This window comes from Cebus imitator, unplaced genomic scaffold, assembly GCF_001604975.1.
Source record: "Cebus imitator isolate Cc_AM_T3 unplaced genomic scaffold, Cebus_imitator-1.0 Scaffold445, whole genome shotgun sequence".
Classification (NCBI taxonomy): domain Eukaryota; kingdom Metazoa; phylum Chordata; class Mammalia; order Primates; family Cebidae; genus Cebus; species Cebus imitator.
Window position 1 is genome coordinate 557,349 of NW_016107760.1, and position 19,222 is coordinate 576,570.

The 19,222-nt window shown below is 45.3% G+C and overlaps 1 protein-coding gene across 1 annotated transcript in view; it reads right to left on the reverse strand.

The window, feature by feature from the left end:
* The window catches only part of SLC25A43 (solute carrier family 25 member 43), a 50,650-nt gene extending 35,494 nt beyond the window's left edge, over positions 1-15,156 (reverse strand). Inside the window, exons 1-3 of the mRNA XM_017511247.2 lie at positions 14,773-15,156; positions 7,211-7,452; positions 3,161-3,333 (exon numbers count right to left, since the gene is read on the reverse strand). Coding sequence (XP_017366736.1) covers positions 3,161-3,333; positions 7,211-7,452; positions 14,773-15,047 — 690 coding nt within the window. The 5' untranslated portion in view covers positions 15,048-15,156. The remainder of the gene's footprint in view (positions 1-3,160; positions 3,334-7,210; positions 7,453-14,772) is intronic.
* Between the last annotated feature and the right edge of the window lie 4,066 nt (positions 15,157-19,222).

The following is a 19,222-nucleotide window of genomic DNA, read 5'->3' on the forward strand; positions in this document are numbered from 1 at the left end:
AGAAAAATAGGGCATAGACATAAACACAGAACTTACAAAGAAACACAAAAGGCCAGTGCAACCTTGCTTATGATCAATAAAATTCAAATTAAAACAATGGAATACTATTTTTCAGCAATTAGGTTCACAATGATTTTAAAAGTAATTACTATTGATAATTAATATCAATTAATCTAGAGAGTTTAGAAGCTGAACCACTTCTCTTTACTGTGCAATTTACAAACTTACAACCTTTCTGGAGTACAAATTTCATGAAGAGTCAGAATTGTTCATATTTTGTGACCTAAAAGTCAGTTTCTAGGAATATAGCCTAAAGATATCATCACAGATATGAAAAGAACACAAAGGTTTTCATTACAATGTTATTATGCTGAAGAATTAGAAAAAGCCTAAATATTTTAAAAAATGAGAAATTGTTACATATTTCTGGCATATCCATATGGTGGAATATTATTTGATAATTAAATATTTAATGGTTCAGGGAAATGCCCATCATATAATAAGTGAAAAAAGAAGAATACTAATTTTTATATACAGTGTGAACACAATTTTGTAAAAGAAATAACCTTATATATATTTATATGTGTGTGTGTGTGAGTGTGTATATGTATATATGTGAAGATCCATAGGAGGAAAACTATTAATCATTATAATCCATGGGCGTTGTGCTACGGGTAATTTATTTTCCTTTTTGTACTTTTCTGTATCTCCCAAATTTTCTACAACTTATGCATATTACTTTTTTCACTGTGGTCAAACATACATAAAATGAACCATTGTAACCATTTTTAAGTATATGTGCATTACTTTTTTTCTCTTTGAGACAAAGTCTCTCTCTGTCACCCAGGCTGAAATGCAGTGGCAATATTATAGCTCACTGTGATCTCAACCTCTTGGGCCCAAGTAATCCTCCTCCTGCCTTAGTCGCCCAAGTAGCTGTGTCCCAGGCACAAGTACACACCACCATGCCCAGGTAATTTTTTATTTTTAGTAGAGACAAGGTCTCACTATGTTGTTGAGGCTGGTCTCAAACTACTGGGCTCAAGTGATCCTCCCATGATGGCCTCCCAAATGTACATTAAAGTTAGAAATATTTTCTTTCTTTCTTTTTTTTTTTTTTAAAAAGATAAGCATGCACTAAGCAGACTTTACATTTAAGCAGAAAAGCAAAGTGAGAAACAAAAAATAATACTAATAGATATAATTAGATAAAATTCTAAAAATATGTACAACAAAACCCTACCACCACCGACACATAAACAGCATTAGAAACCAAATGTCGGTGGGCACGGAGGCTCACGCCTGCAATCCCAGCACTTTGGGAGGCTGAGTTGGGTGGATCTCCTGAGCTCAGGAGTTTGAGACCAGCTTGACCAACATGTAGTGAAATCCCATGTCTACTAAAAATACAAAAATTAGCTGGGTGTAGTGGCACACATTTGCAGTCCCAGCTACTTGGGAAGCTGAGGCAGGAGAATGACTTGAATCCAGGAGGAGAAGGTTGCAGTGAGCTGAGATTGTGCCCCTGCACTCCAGCCTGGGAGACAGTGAGACTCCGTCTAAAAAAAAAAAAAAAGTGCTAAATGTCAAACTGGGAAAATGACAAAGGGTTAATACCTTTAATATATAAGGATTTCTTACCAATGATTTATTTATCTGTTTGGAAAAGGATAGGAAAGGAATGCCACCCAGACAGATAAAATTTTCAGAGTGGAGTGGCATTGTTGAGTGTAATCATAGTGTGTTTTGTCTCAAGGCAGCTTTGATAAGCACCTTCAGGCTGTTTAGTGCTGAGGTAAGATGGCCCAGGGCAGCCGGGAATACTACAGAGGGAAGGCAGGAGCAGGGAGGGGCATTGAGCAAGGACAAGTTAGAGTCACGGGGAAACCAAACTCAGCTGGGACTGATCATTTAAACTTGGATTCAGCTAACCCCAAATTAATTTCCATAGAGTTCTTCCAGGAATATATTGCTTGTATAAATCAGGATTTGCCCAGAAGAGGCCACAGAGACAGGCTAGCCTATGGAAGTGGAATTGTTTTTAATTTTAATTTTTTTTTTGAGATGTCTTGCTCTTGTCACCCAGGCTGGAGTGCAACGGCACGATCTCGGCTCACTGATTCTTTTGCCTCAGCCTCTTGAGTAACCAGGATTACCTGCCACCACCCCTGCTTAATTTTTGTATTTTTAGTAGAGACGGGGTTTTGCCATGTTGGCCAGGCTGGCTCCTGACCTTATAATCCACCTGCCTTGGCCTCCTAAAGTGCTGGGATTACAGGCATGAACCCCCATGCCCAGCCAATTTGTATTTTTAGTTATGTGGTATGTGCATAGGATGTGCAGGTTGTCACACAGGTGAATGTGTGCCATGGTGGTTTGCTGCACCTATCAACCCATCACCTAGGTACTAAGCCCAGCATGCATTAGCTACTTTTGAATTTTAAGGGCCTGAGCAGGGCTAAGAGAAGATACAGCGCCTCAGCCCTGCTAGGATTCTGGGCCTGCCCCCACTGTACAGATATAACTGTTATCCATCCAACGTTATTTGAACCAGTCCGATTTTTCTTTGATCAAAATTGGTTTATTCTAGGCTAAGTCAATTACTCACTGTGGGACCTCTGATTCTAGGATTTTGCCTCAGTGGTCTCACTAAGATGCCACCCCGTTTTAAATGCAGTTCCTTCCTCAGCGAGGGAGTCAGGGATGCTGGAGCCTTGTTAGCTACAGTTCCTAGCTTATGTTGGTCCTATCCAGTCTGCTTCACTGTGGTAGGGCACAGTGAGGAAAGCAAGAGTGGCATCCTAGCTGTAGAGGCAGCAAGAACAGGGAGCATTAGCAAGCTGCATGTCACATTCTACTCTCTGCTGGTTTTGGAGGAAGGAGAGCCACAAGTGATATAATCAGGAAGATTGGAAAGAAAAGGCAGTTTCATCTGGAGGCTTCTTTTTTTTTTCTTTTTTCTTTTTTGGAGACAGAGTATTTCTGTGTCACCCAGGCTGTAGTGCAGTGGCATAATCTCAGCTCACTGCAACCTGTGCCTCCCAAGTTCAAGTGATTCTCCTGCCTCAGCCTCCTGAGTAGCTGGGATTACAGGCACCTGCCACCACGCCCACAAACACTGCAAAGCATTCCACCCCCACCCGCCCCTATAACTCCTCACCTGCATCTTTCTCTTCACAGTGTCGAAGGGAAAGGAGAGGGTCTGGGTCACTGCAGCAGCCAGACAGACATTAGCAAAGTTCTGCAGGAGAGAGAATTGATCTCGGGGTCCATTCCAGATTTTCTCCAGGTTCATGTAAACAAGAAGAGAGCCAGCAGAGAACGGCAGAGCACCTGCAAAACAAGGCCAGGGAGAGGCTGCTGCTGTCTTGGGAAAACACTGGTTTGAGAACATAAATGCCTGGGGGAGGGGGTTCCAGAGAAAGTAAATAGGAGGGGCTCTAGGCTTCTTAAAATCCCCCCAACCCAAGGAGCTTGAGGGAACTTTCTTGAGTTATGATAATCTATTTTGGTAGGGGTTGTGTCATTTGTCAAAATGCATCATATGGTTCACTAAAGGTCTGTCCACTTTGCTGGATGTAAATTGCACTTTAAAAAAAAACGTACATGGGCTGAGCGCGGTGGCTCAGGCCTGTAATCCCGGCACTTTGGGAGGCCAAGGGGGCGGATCACCTGAGGTCAGGAGTTTAAGAATAGCCAATATTGTCAACAAGGTGAAACCTCATCTCTACTAAAAATACAAAAAGGAACTAGGCATGGTGGCAGGCACCTGTAATCCCAGCCACAGGCTGAGACAGAAGAATTGTTTGAACCCAGGAGGCGTAGGTTTCAGTGAGCTGAGATCATGTTACCGCCCTCCAGCATGGGTGACAAGAGCAGAACTCTGTTTCCAAAAAAAAAAAAAAACAAAAATAACCCATAAATATTGAACTCTAGTTAATCATACACATGTTGAATGGTTTAGGGGTAAAGTGTACTGATATTTGCAAGTTACACTGAAATCATAAAACAAACAAACAAACAAAAAAAGATGGACTGGCTGGGCACAGTAGCTCACGCCTGTAATCCCAGCACCAAGGCGGGCAGATCACTTGAGGTCAGGAGTTCGAGACCAGCCTGGCCAACATGGTGAAACCCTATCTCTACTAAAAATACAAAAAGTAACTGCGCATGCCTATAATCCCAGCTACTCAGGAGGCTGAAACAGGAGAATTGCTTGAACTGGCGAGGCAGAGGTTGCAGTGAGCCGAGATTACACCACTGCACTCCAGCCTGGGCGACAGACAGACTCTGTCTCAAAAAAAAAAAGATGGCTGATGAATGGCTGGAGGGATGGGTAGCAAAATGTTAATTGTCGCATCTAGATAGTCCATGGGTGTGTACTCTACACTTCTTTTAATTTTTCTGGATGTTTGAAGCTTTTTTTTAATGTTGGGGAAAAATCACTCCAGTAAAAAAAGAAAATCAGTGGGCAGCACCTCATTATGTTTTGGAGGACAGGAGGGACTGATCTCTAGCTGAGAAGGAAACAGTCTGTGAAAACTGGAAAGTGAGAGACTCTTGGTGGTGAGGGAGGTCACCTGACCTCACCTTTGGGAATGATGTGGTCATATCATGGCCCAGTGGGTACCCTACAATGTATGGCTTCCTCACCTTTCCAGGAACTGAGACGGTGAGCAAGCAATACAGTAGGTGTCACTTTCACAAACTTCCAGAAACTTTAGGAGCCATCTTTGGTTTACAGAGGGACTAAATTTCTCCCTCAAAATGAAATTAAAAATAGGGGATAGGCCGGGCGTGGTGGCTCACGCCTGTAATCCAAGCACTTTGGAGGCCAAGGCGGGTGGATCACCTGAGGTCAGGAGTTCAAGACCAGCCTGATCAACATGGTGAAACCCCGTCTTAAAAAAAAAATAGGGGATAATATAAGAGATTGCTTATCTTTAGAAAAATGTAATGTTTATTTAATTGGCTCACCAACCTTCCATATACCTTCATTCGGAAAACATCTGGAAAGCTTAGGTTATGTGCCGGGCCCTATGCCAGGCACTGGGAATTGAAAGAGGGGCAGGCTAATTTCTGGAGATGCTCATCATTGAGGAGAAAAGACAGCTAGGGAAAATTAAGTATAACACCCCTGATGTGTGCAACAACAGGGGGACTCTATGACATGCAGTAGGTACACAAGGATCAAAGGAATTAATTTTGCCTGGGGGAGTCAGGAGGGACTTGATGGAAGAGAGTACTTTTGATTTGGGTCTTGGGGAATGAATAGGGCTTCATGAGACACTGACAGAGTGAAAAGGCAGAGGGAACAGCATGTACAAAGGGAGTGGTATTTCTAGGAAATTCAAGTTTTTCTGAATGGCTGGAGCATGAATGCAGGTGGAGGTGTGGCAGGAGATGAGGTAGGATTGGCATGGGCCAGGTCAGAAGGATCTGAAATGTCCTAAGGAATTTGGGCTTTCTCTTGTAGCTCAGGAGTCGCTGAATACTTTTAAGGAGGGCAGTGAAATGAGGGCCGTGAAACGATGAAATTACACATGGAGAGATCACCTCAGCCGGGCAGCAGTACACAGGGAGACTGGGGCAGGAGAGACCAACAGTGGAAGCAGGTAGGAGCCAAAGTCTGTGGGAGACCCTGATATTCTGAGTTGCAAGAATCTGTGAGAAAGAGGATGAGCCAAATTGACAGGACTTGGTGATTCAAGTGGGGATGGAGTGAGAGGATAAATTGAAGTGATCCCTAGGTTTTTTTCTGGCTTGGGCCATGGGTGAAAAGAAGGTAGTCTCATTCATTAGGAAACACAGGAGGAAGACCTAGTTTGAGATTAATGAGGACATCAGGGTTAGTCTTGAACTTGATGTGCCTAGGGAGCATGGAGGTGAAGGTGTCCAACAGCAGGGACTCATACTACCATTAGGGAATTGGTATTGGGTCAGGGGATAACAGAGGGCTCTGGAGTTCTATTGCTAGTTTCTCCTGCTTTCTATCTCTGTGGCCTTGGGTAAGTCACTTAGCTTCCTGAAGCATCTATCTCCTCATCTGTAACATAAGGCCTCATGAGAAACTGCATGCAATGCATTTGGCACAGTATCCAAAATGCGGTAAGTACTTTCCCCCAGAAGTTGGTCACTGTTATTAAAGAAGTAGAGAATGAGAGTCACGGAGTACAGTGACACTTGTTTAAGCCACTACCATAGATGAGGCCACCCAGGGAGGGTTTGGAGGATGAGAAGCAAGCTAAAAGGGAGGGTAAAAAGAAAGCTAAGGAAGGAGCCCAAGGGAAGACCAACATGTAGGAGCTGGCAGTGTCAGATGACTGGGCTGAGTTAAGTCAGATAAGAGCTGCCAGAGAGATGGGAAGACACCCAGGACTCAGAGGGCTCCTGGAAGCCAAGTTTCCAGAAGAAGGGGTGATCAACCTTATCAGATGCTACAACCAAGGTCAGATAAAGGGTAAAAGTCTACTGGATTTTGCAAATGGGCCATAAATGTGTAGCTCTGGCAAAGGTTACAAAGACCCCAGAAGACACAGTTGCTACCCTAGTTGCCCTCATGGCATAAAAACGTGTATGCACACTGAAGACTCCTTCTGCAGTCAGATGGGGAGTGGTTAGGATTGCATTCCTACCAGTTTGCTGAGTTACCTCCACTTTCTGTCCTACTCCCCTCTTGGGGATATAACTGGCCAAAGTTTAGGAGTGAGGCCGGGCACGGTGGCTCATGCCTGTAATCCCAGCACTTTGGGAGCCTAAGACGGGAGGATCACGAGGTCATGATTCAAGACCAGCCTGGCCAACATGGTGAAACCCCATCTCTACTAAAAATACAAAAATATTAGCCGAGCATGGTGGCGTGCACCTGTAATCCCAGCTACTAGGGAGGCTGAGGCAGGAGAATCGCTTGAACCCAGGAGGCAGAGGTTGTATGAACTGAGATGGCGCCACTGTACTCCAGCCTGGGCAACAGAGTGAGACTCTGTCTCAAAACAAACAAACAAACAAACAAACAAACAAAACCCCCAAAGTTTAGGAGTAGAGTGTATGACTATGTAATAGAATGAAACTAATTGGCTCTACGTAGGTTGAATCCATACAACCTTGACCTCAGTTAAACTGATTTAGTGGCTCATGAAAGTATACAATACATTTGTATATTTCAGAGGACACAGCCTTTTCTTGGACAAGGTGAAAAGGTCCATCTTACCTACAACAGTGAGGGAAACCCCTCGATAAAGGGCCAGGAACCCTTCCTGTTGGTAAATAGTAGAAAAAGCATGGAGGAGCCCCCTGTACGATGGTTCCAGCATGTTCTGTACGATCAAGCGGGTTTTGATAAGGTCTGTAGGATATGTTACAACGGTGGAAACCATGCCTGCGAGACTCCCAGCCATGATGGAGCTCCACTGGGAAATGTGGCCCAGGTCATCTGTGAATAGTACCACAAACCTGGGAGAAAATAAGGAGAAAGGCCAGAGGAATCAGCTATGGATTGTGATAGAGTTCTCTCCACTAGTTCTTGAAATATTTTCCAGCATTTCAAAGTGCTTTACAAAGTGAAAAGTTACTACAATACTATATAAACATTCATGAATAACATTTACATTTTTCTGTATTTCTGTGATGCTAAGTTGGCCATAAGGAAGAGATACCTAACTTTCTTATTTACATCTATCCCAAGTCCTTCCCACTTTAAGCATTTTCTACTTTTATCTAACTATCAACCCTGGCTTGCCTGTGGGGCATAAATGCACAGAAGTACCTGGTAAATATCAAACTGGAGTGCAATCTTTCAGTTCTGCTGAAATTTAAAAGGAACAAAATTTCTTGAATTGATAACTTTGAGTTTCTCAGTAATTGTGTTTTTTTTTTGTTGTTGTTGTTGTTGTTGTTTTTTAGGCAGACTCTCACTCTGTTATCACCCAGGCTGGAGTGCAGTGGCATGATCTTAGCTCACTGCAACCTCTGCTCCCCAGGTTCAAGCAATTCTCATGCCTCAGTCTCCCTAGTAGCTGGAACTACAGGCACACACTACCATGCCCAGTTAATTTTTGTAGTTTTAGTACAGATGGGGTTTCACCATGTTGGCCAGGCTGGTCTCGAACTCCTGACCTCAGGTGATCTGCCTGCCTTGGCCTCCCACAGTGTTGCGATTACAGGTGTGAGCCACAACGCCTGGCTGAGTTTTAAAAATATGTTGGTTGAATAATTATGAGAGATGTTTGCCTCATTATTTGTCAGTGAAATGACAAAAACAATAACAAGATATCATTTCTCACCCAGCAGATTGGCAAAGATTAAAAAGTCTGATAATCTCAACTGATGGTGGGGATGTGTGCAAACAGGAACTCTTACCCAGTGCTGAGAGAAATGTAAATTGGTATGGCCACTTTGTAGTGTCTAGTAAAATTGTAAAAACATCTACCTTTATCCCATTTCTAGGTGCACCCCCTAGAGAAACTCTTGCATGTGTACATACAAAGACATAGCAGTGTGAAAAACAAGCTAAATGTCCATCGCAGGCAAATGGATGAATAGTGGTATCATCATACAATGGATGATATTTACAATGGGTACTAAATGAATGAGCTTAGAATGAGTTTAACAATATGGATAAACATAAAAGCATAATGTTGAATTAAAAAGCAAGCTTCAGAGTGATCTTTTCTACATGAAAACCAACTATTTACAAATACCCACAAAACAGTATCTTATATTATTTACAGTTGGAAACATACATATGAAGCATAAAAACAGACTTTTGGGAAAGTAGAGAGGGGATGGGACTGGGAATGAAAATAAAGAGGACTTCAGCTTTATCTTTTTTTGTTTTTTTTTTTTTTTGAGACAGAGTCTCGCTCTCTTGTTCTGGCTGGAGTGGAGCGCAGTGGCACAATCTCGGCTCACTGCAACCTCTGCCTCCCATGTTCAAGCAATTCTCCTGCCTCAGCCTCCCAAGCAGCTGGGACTACAGGCATGTGCCACCACGGCCCGTTAATTTTTTGTATTTTTAATACAGATAGGGTTTCACCAATTTGGCCAGGCTGGTCTTTAACTCCTGACCTCGTGATCCACCCGCCTCGGCCTCCCAAAGGGCTGGGATTACAGGTGTGAGCCACGGCGCCCGGCTTCTTGCCCTATTTTTACCTCCCCAAGGTAGGACTCTAATCTGGTTGTGGGTCAAAAGATCCTTATTCCAGATCGGTCCTTCCCCATACTCTAGAGCAAGCCTGTCTAACGCATGGCCCACAGGCTGCATATGGCCCAGGATGGCTTTGAATGTGACCCAACACAAATTTGTAAACTTTCTTAAAACATTATGAGATTTTTTTGCAATTTTTTTTTAAAGTTCATCAGCTATTGTTAGTGTTAGTGTATTTTACGTGTGGCCCAAGACAATTCTTTTTCTTCCAGTGTGGCCCACGGAAACCAAAAGATTGGACACCTCTGCCCTAGAGAAAGGAATGCTGCACAGAAGCCAAGAAAAGTCTCAACAGACAGGACTTGCTGGGTTTAGATCATATGCTTTTGGTCCATTCACATTTCTGCATGGTTGTCAATCATGCCTCTGTAACGAAGCTTCCGTAAAAACCCAAGAGGACAGGGTTTGGGAAGCTTCTGGATGGCTGAACACTTGGAGGTTCCTGAAGTTTGGTGTGCCCAGGGAGGGCATGGAAGCTCCACGCCCCTTGCCCCTTACCTCACCCTTCACATCTCTTCATCTGTATCCTTTGTGATATCCTCTACAGTTAACTGGTAAACACTAAGTATTTCCCTGAGTTCTGTGAGCCACACTAGAAAATTAATTGAACCCAAAGAGTGGGTCTTGGGAACCCAAACTTGAAGCTGGTTGGTCAGAAGTTCTGGAGGCCTGGCTAGGCATGGTGGCTCAATCCCAGCACTTTGGGAGGCTGAGGCATGCAGACCTCTTGAGGTCAGGAGTTTGAGACCAGCCTGGCTAATATGGCAAAACCCCATCTCTACTAAAAAAAATTACAAAAATTAGCTGGGTGAGGTGGTGGGCGCCTGTAATCCCAGCTACTTGGGAGGCTGAGGCAGGAGAATAGTTTGAACCCAAGAGGCGGAAGTTGCAATGAGCCAGGATCACGCCACTGCACTCCAGCCTGGGTCACAGAGTGAGACTCAGTCTTTTTTTTTTAAAGAATTTCTGGAGGCCTGGACTTGTGACTAGTGTCTGGTGGGTGGCCAGTCTTGGTGACTAAGCCCTCAACCTGTGATATATGATGCTGTGTCTGGGTAGACAATGTCAGAACTGAATTGGAGGACACCTAGCTGGTATCCATTTATTAGAGCGTGGGGAAATCTCTCACACATTTGGTCACAGAAGTCTTCCGTGTTGAGAGTTGTTGTGGTATGAGAGCAGGAAAACCCCATTTGACCGAGTTTTTCCCAAACAGCTGGTATTCACTAATAGACCATCTGCCTCAGTTGTACTGCTTGCCTGTCTGCTTCCTCATTCCTCCCTCCTCTCTGCCCTGGAAGTTGGAGGAGAACCTTAGGAAAGGCAGGGGAAACAGAGGAAGTAGAAATTTTTGACTGAAGGGGTGATCTGCAGCAAGCTGGAACCCTAGAAGGTAGAGTTTGAAATGTTCAAAGAAACACCATTCATTCTCCTTGTCCCACTGTTTTTTTTTTTTTTTTTGAGATAGAGTCTCATTCTGTCTTCCAGGCTGGAGTGCAGTGGTGCAATCTTGGCTCACTACAACTTCTGCCTCCCAGGTTCAAGTGATTCTCCTGCCTCAGCTTTCCGAGTAGCTGGGACCACAGGCATGTGGCCAATTTTTGTATTTTTAGCAGAGATGGGGTTTCACCATATTGGCCAGGATGGTCTCAAACTCCTGACCTCATGATTTGCCCACCTTGGCCTCCCAAAGTGTTGGGATTACAGGCGTGAGCCACCGCACCTGGCCTCCTTGTCCCACTCTTATTCCCCATCCCACCTGGTCACTTCTAGAGCACCATTAATTCATTACCCATTTACTGAACATCTACAATGTAGCAGACCCTGTGTTAGCCCTCAGCATAGAGCCTAAGGGAGTTCAACACTTCTGACAAGGAAATGACAGGTAGGGGCAAGTGGAGAGGAAACAGGCCCTTAATTCACTGAATGACTGGATGAACTAGGAAAAGGAGCTGTATTTTATGTCAGTTTCTTTTATAGAGTCTCAATATCAAATATACACAATTAAAAAGAAGAACCATAAGAAGTCCTTTTTTCTCAGACTTCTCCCATCTGATACAGAGATAATGCCTACCAATTGTTCCCCTTAGAATTTCAGAGTCAAGGCAGGCAACCCTGATAGTCCACCAGTGACATCATCCTGGTCTGGGCATCTTAAACTCTTGCCTGATTGGCTAGGGTGTCAGTGTTCCCTTTTCTGTTCTTCCTCCCACCCTCACACATACATGCACAGAAGCTTTTTCCAGTGAGACTGGATACACTGGTGAATTGCAGCAACCCTTTCCTTTTAACCAGCACAGATACAACACACACCCTGGATATATGTAATTAGAACTACCAACACTTCGACCTAACAGGTTAACAGGCAACGCAGCCAAACACAGGCTCATAAAGTGCTTATTCAATAAGGAAACAGTGTTGGTTATGAACAATTTCAGAGCTTCAGGGACCCAAACTAATGTCTAATAGACAAGATATACAAGCAGTTGTGAAGTTACAAGTGTGGGAGGGTCTTCTATTTGATACATCTGAAAGCCACCCATTACAATAACCCAGCTCCCAATAGACTACTGAGTGGACTCTTGATTGTAAATCCAACTAAGGAGATATTTCTGCTGTGTGATAGTGGACAGAGCCCTGAATTAAGGAGCCAGAAGACCAAGCTTCAAGTTCCAGCTCTTCCATTAATTGTGTTTGTGGACAAGTCATGTAACCACCCCATTCCACGAACATTCTGGATGTTTATGTTTTGTTCAAACTAATGATCACAGGCCCCCAGCCAAGTGTTTTGCAAATTCATGGTCAGAAAAGAGTAGAAGTGAATCAGTATCTTGATGAATCAAGATTATCATGTTTATGTAGGTAGGACAGCAGCATGATTAATCAATCACTTTGCTTTTCAACTATACCTTGCCATTTATCAAAATAATTCCTTTCAGTTTCCAGAAAGAAAATAATCCTGTAGGGTAAAAAAAATTCCTAGCAAACCTAGCCCAGGGAAGTCTCTGTTCTTGTTCTCCCACACATCTCCTCCCCTCTCCTCCCACAGTCACTGACTACCGGTGCCCTCAGCTGCCATGTGGACCAGGGCAACAGGTTCCTAACTCATCCTGCTGTCTCCAGTCTTCCTCCACTCTACTCGTCTCACTTGGCCACCATGTGATGACAATTTCCATTGAATTGCTTTCATCACAGCACTCCTCCCTTCATCACTCACAAAAACCTCCCACGGCTACCCTGGGATACCAAGTCAAGTCCAAACTCCTTAATCCAACCCTCTAAGATCTCATTCCAACCTGCTTTTCTGGCCATATTTCCTGTCGTGCTGCTTGCCTTCCTACCTCCGTGCCTTTGCTGACATCACCCGCAGTATCTTTCTCCCCATCTGTGCCCAGCAGACTCCTACTCATTCTCTCAATGCCAAACTCAATTTTTTTTCCTCCTCTATGAAGTCTTCACATTTTCTCCTCCTCATGGCTCATCAGAAGGGCACATTTACAGAGCACATTATCCATGACAATCACATGTTACCTTGTATGTTACGGTCATGGCCATGTTAGTCTTATTCTTCTATTACTCTGTAAGCTCCTGGGGCAGAGGGACTATGAGCCTTCCATTCCGGCATTGTCCCCAGCATCATGCACACAGTGGGGACTTAATGTTGTCTAACTAAATTAATGCAAAATGGATGCAGAGAGGCAGCATGATTTAATAGAAAGAATATGAGATCTGGAGTTAAAAGGCCAGGTGGTAGAGCTCAGCTCTGTCACTGACAAGTGGTGTGATCGCTCTGAGCCGACTTCTGCATCTGTCAAACAGGCACAATGCTCCCTGTCTTCTGGACCTCACAGGGCAGGAGGCAGGATCTATAAAAACCTAATGATGTGCATATACTAGGTGGTTAGCAAAAGAGCCAGAATACTTAAACCAGCCTTTTAAGTTCTGTCCCCCACCCCTCTGGACATATTTTATCCCATCCGAAGGAAGATTTCCATACTACTTTGTAGAGAAGAGGGTGAAGTGGGGAAAAATTGAGTCATTAAGACTTAAAAGGAGAACTGAAATTTTTTTTTTTTTTTTAGATGCAGTCTCACTCTGTCACCAGGCTGGAGTGCAGTGGCACAATCTTGACTCACTGCAACCTCCGCCTCCCAGGTTCAAGTGATTCTCCTGCATCAGCCTCCCGAGTAGCTGGGGCTATAGGCACGTGCCACCACTCCCAGCTAATTTTTGTATTTTTAGTAGAGATGGGATGTCGTCATGTTGGTCATAAGGGTCTCGATCTCTTGACCTCGTAATCCACCTGCCTCGGCCTCCCAAAGTGTTGGGATTATAGGCATGAGCCACTGCACCCGGTCCAGAGGAGAACTGTTTACAGACTGCAGGCCAGATGTTGATGAGGGCAAGTGGAGGTGGGGAGGAAAAAGGGCCTTGTCGTGATGCTACCCAGGAGTCCCTCTACAGAGGAAGAGAAGAGAACTCTATTTTCAGGCAGAGGCAGAATGAATACTGGCCTAGAGGCCTAGGTGATAAGGATGATTCCATTTGGATTGTCAGCTGCCAGGGAGCCTTCCAGCTCTGGCATCCCAAGTGAGTGACAGTGTCAAGGCAAAATCCTTTGACTATTAGCTGCCAAGGCTAAACTACATTGTCAAGACCAACTCTCCCAACTGTGGGCCGTTTGTCTAGCTCAGAGCCAAGGTGATCTCAGAGATGCCACTGTGCCCACTGAATGAGGAACACAGGGACCATCCCCCCAACAGGGAAACATCTCTGCTTCCTGAAAGGCCACCACTACCAATTCATTCTTTTAGGCTTGGTTTCCAGTTCAAATGCAGGTACCTCTGAGCTCGGTGGAAGCCTTTAGATCTTTTAGTAAGGAGCAGCTGTTGATGTGGGAGAAGGTGGAAAAGGCCCAAAGAATGAGGCCAGGCGGGTGAAGTAGTAGGCTGAGGAGCCGTTCTCAGCTTGGGGAGGGGAAGCTGCAGCCTCTGTCGGACCCTGAAGTCAAGCTTTATTTAAGCTGGGGAGATACGTGGGCAGAAATCTCCGGCCTTTTCGTATGGATAGATTGGGTCCTTTCCCTATACCAAGCACTTTCTTAATGGGGCTTGGGTCACACAGAAAAATACCCACACCTTTAAAAGGGTGTCTCTCCTCCTAAGGCAGCCAACGCAAAAGTTTCCAAATTGGAGGACGGTAGAAATGGTTAGGACTCATCTCTCTGGAGATCTCTTCATTCCTTTCCCAGAAACCCTTTGCTGCATTCCACCTCCTCGCTGGGTCCAACCGGGAAAGCCTCTCGGGCAAGGGCTGAGGACCACAAAACTGTATCTTGCGCGGCGGAAACCCCAAGAGAACGTGAAAAACGTTGGGACTGCACTCTGGGGCCTGTAGAGGTGGCCCACCGCCCCGAGGGGCGCCCCCGTGATCGGCAAGGGGGCCGTGCCCACCCCAGGGCCCAGAGTGCAGGCAATAGGGCAGCGTCGGGCCGCGGCCACCCCCACTCCCGCTCCCACCCCCACTCCCGTCCGGCCTCTGGTTCCCGGGCCCCGCCCGGCTCTTACTTGCGGTAGGCGGCGAGCTGCACGGCGCTGCAGGGGAAGAGGCGCAGGCACGCCACTGCGTTCCCCTTCCACAGGGCCCGGGGCCCCTCTGCCCGCCACACCCGGTGCCCCGTGGCCCACGGCCCCCGGCCGAGGCCTCGCACGACGCCAACCTGGGCCAGCACGGTGGCGAGTTCCAGGGGCGCGGTGAGGCTGAGGCTCAGCGCCCCTGCCAGCCCCGCGCACAGCAGCCTTTGGCCGCCGGTCAGCCGGCCGTCCCGCCTCCACGTCGCCATCTAGCCCGGGCCCGGCCCCGGGAGATCGCGTGGTTTGGGCCTGGGACTCTCAGGCCACGAGCGGAGGGGGCGGGCCCCAGGCCCCGCCCGGCGTGGGGCGGACCCGCGTGAGGGACGGGCCTGTCCACGCCCGAGCCCGGCCAGAGGCTGGTGGGAGTCGGACGTGAGGGCCTGCAGGGTCTCGGGGTCCGAGGCCTCGGGTATCATGGGTATAGTCTCCCCAACTGGCAAAGCTCGAGTAGCGATTTTCAGTTGCGAAACCGTCACTATTCTCTCCAGGCCCAGCCTGCTAGACGTCTTCCTGAGTTCAGCGCGCCCCCGCTGCCCCTCCCTGCCTCTCTGGTTTGCCCCTTTTCTCCCTTTCACACCCCACCTCTCTCTCTTCCTCCCTTGGCTCTTCCCTCCTCCTCCTCTTCCCTCCAACCTCTTTTTTTTTCCCCTCCTGCCTAACCAAAAAGTCTTGATGGTTTCCCAGTGCAGAAGGTAAAAACTTCTAACAACCACAGAACCACAGCTGCTATCTTTTTGTTGTTGTTCCCTTCAGTTTTTTCTGACCAGTGAAACACAGCTGCTATCTCTCAGGCACTTGTCAAATACTGGACTTTACAGACGTTCTCATGTAATCCTCAAAACGGCCCTAAGTACGTGTATCCTCATTACCAGAGGCTATGTCGGTGTGGGAATTTGAAGCTGGACTCTTGAACCTGCGTAAGGATCTTGGCTCTGCAGCTTATTAGCTGTGTGACCTTGGGGAAGTCACTCAACCTCTCTGTTCGTCATTTGTTTTATCTATAAAATAGATATTATAATTCTTTCCTCCTAGGGGTTGTTGTAAGGATTAAAGAACAATGACTGCTACAGGTAAGCAGGTTATATGTGTTAATTCTGATTAGATATTCTTTTTTAAAAAAATTATTATTATTTTTTAAATGGAGTTTTGCTCTTGTTGCCCAGGCTGGAGTGCAATGGTGTGATCTCGGCTCACCACAACTTCTGCCTCCCAGGTTCAAGCGATTATCCTGCCTCAGCCTCCCGAGTAGCTGGGATCACAGTCCTGCGCCACCATGCTCGTCTAATTTTTTTATTTTTACTATAGACTGGGTTTCACCATGTTAGGCTGTTCTGGAACTGCTGACCTCAGGTAATTTATCTGCCTCAGCCTCCCAAAGTCCTGGGATTACAGGGATGAGCCACTGCATCTAACCCAGATATTCTTTTACATAAGAGGAAACCAAGACACAGAGAGGACTTGCTCAGGCTTATACAGCTACATGCAAGGCAGGGACCAGTTTCAAATTTATGTCAGTTTATGTCGATTTCCATGAACAACTATACTATGCGTCTAATAGGCCTGCACAGTTAACGCCAGTAGGGACATTTTCAGTGGTTCTGTAAGCTAAGAGGACAATAGAGGCAAAGAATGGTTAAGAGGGGCTTGGCCAGAATCCAAGGATTTTTAAAATCAGTTAAAATTTTTCAAAATTTCAGAATTTCTTTCTGTCTCCTTTTTTCTGAAAAAGCCATGTCACTAATAATTACAAGGAAAGGAACAGTCAGCTGTCTGTTGGTGTGAGCAAGATATCCTGGGTACATAGTTGCTTTTAGGCTTGTATAGTTATTTACATTTACTAACACACAATGCTAGAGGGATGTTTTCTAAAAGGCATTGCAGGGTTTCTCCTTTTTTATTTTTCACTGTCAATGTCACTTGAGTATGACATTACAAGGTTTTGACTGTGAGAACTTTTTCTAGTTGGCAGAAGCCTTGCTCTGGTCTCAACAATTGGGGAATGCTTATTTTCATGTTTTGTGAATTTTCCTGTCTTGCTGTAAGCTAGTTTCATGGCTGGGGGAAGCTGGAGAAAGATTTATGACTCTGAAGACCTGAGGACCCTGACTTTAAAAGGGCTCGAGTTGGAATTTGGGGACTACAATAAGGAAACCTGTGGGTACCAGTACTTCCTAAAGCACTTTGTTGGACAACGGGACAAGATTCTAAAGCTCCTTCAGGAAGTTTCTGGGTCTGGAACATTTCATGCGATAATCCCATTGTATGGAGATTGGATCAGCCAAGTTATTTATTTGTTTATTTATTGAGACAGAGTCTCACTGCCGCCCAGGGTGTAGTGCAGTGGTACAGTGTCGGCTCACTGTAACCTCCGCCTCCCAGGTTCCAGTGATTCTCCTGCCTCAGCCTCCCAAGTAGCTGGGATTACAGGCGCCCGCCACCACGCCCCGCTGATTTTTTCGATTTTTAGTAGAGACGGGGTTTCATCATGTGGTCCAGGCTGGTCTCGAGCTCCTGACCTCGGCCTCCCAAAATGCTGGGATTATAGGCAGGAACCACCATACCCAACCTGTTTTTCTTTTGTTTTAACACAAATTTTATGTGAGAGCTTCAACTGCATTAATCTTGGGGATCAAGTATACCCCCCACACACATTTTTTTGGGACAGAGTCTTGCTCTGTCACCAAGGCCAGAGTGCAGTGGCATGATCTTGGCTTACTGCAGCCTCAACCTCCCCGGCTCTAGCCATCCTCCTGCCTCAGCCCCCAAGTAGCTGAGACCACAGGCGAATACCACCACACCTGGCTAATTTTTTTTTTTCAGAGATGAAATTTCACCATGTCATCCAGGCTGGTTTCGAACTCCTGAGCTCAAGGGATCTGCCCACATTAGCCTCTCAAAGTGCTGGCATTACAGACCACTGCACCAGCCACGTTTTCTTTAGCACTGCCATTCTTTTTGTCTTCAGGAAAAATAAGATGTTCAATTGAGCCAGAGACAAGAAGAGTCATTTTAGTCTTCTTAGTTACTGGCCAAGAGAGATGATGAACTGATATTTTATTTTAACCTTTTTTTTTTTTTTGAGACTGAGTCTTGCTCTGTCACCAAGGCCGGAGTGCAGTGGCATGCTCTTGGCTTACTGCGGCCTCAACCTCCGGGGCTGTAGCCATCCTCCTGCCTCAGCCCAGAATCTTATCTTCTTAGCGTTGGGCACCTTATGTATATTGATCCTAAATAAATAAATCTGAGGATATCCTGGATTTGGATTTCGAATTTGAGACTCAAGCCAACCTTACTGCCTCTTTTTCACATTTGTCGAAAAGTCTGTGGAGAACATAGTAGGTTAATGATCTCCAACTTTGGAAAATGTACGTGATGTGAAATTGGGGTGCTCTGCTAAAAAATCAATGTATGATAACTAAAGAAACGGGAAGAGGCAGTGAGTAAAAAAGAAAAAAAAACTTAGAAGTTATATTGTAATTAAGGAGAAAGGTGGTCAGCTGAAAGCTAAGCCATAGCGGCCTCCCGTTGCCCCAGTCAGGGCTTGGGAGATGCAACAGTTTTTTAAATTCTCCAGCTTTCTTTTTCAGTTTATCTTCTCACTAACCGAAATCTCAGTACATTGCTTTAGTTTAACTTGCTAGTATTTCTTAAATTATAGTTTGTCTTGTTATATTTATACTAATGTTGATTGATTCCCACTCTCTTAATTTTCTTTTATTTTTGACTCTTTTGGAAAAGAGTCAAAAATATAAATAAATTATAAAAGTAGTATATAACTGTTGTACCAAGACAAGTAGTCCAGAAGTGTGTTAAAGAAAGCTAAGCTCCCCTGCGCATGCCCTGAGCTAACCACAGTTGAGCTTGGTGTGCCTGTGAATGTTCTTCCTCATAATTTTTTTCATGCTCATACCAATAAATATCTTTTTTTTTTTTTGAGATGGAGTGCAATGTGTGATTTGGCTCACTGCAACCTCTGCCTCCCTGGTTCAAGCAATTCTCCTGCCTTAGCCTCCCTGAGTAGCTGGGGCTACAAATGCATGCCACCACACCTAGCTAATCTTTTGTATTTTTACTAGAGATGGGGTTTCACCGTTTTAGCCCAGATGGTCTTGATCTCCTGACCTCGTGTCGTGATCTGCCGGCCTCAGCCTCCCAAAGTGCTGGGATTACAGGCGTGAGCCACCACGCCCAGCCCTGTGTGCCCTTTTATACTGTTTATTTTTTTCCCCCTCTTTTCTTTTTGCCACGGACATGTATTATCAATTAAACAAAATTCTCTTCTCCATCAATTTTCTCTGAAGGTGCAGTGTTTTCTGTGACATTGCCTTGCCATTGGTGAGGTTTTTTTGTCCTTTTAATGACACATCTTTATTTTGTTGCCAAT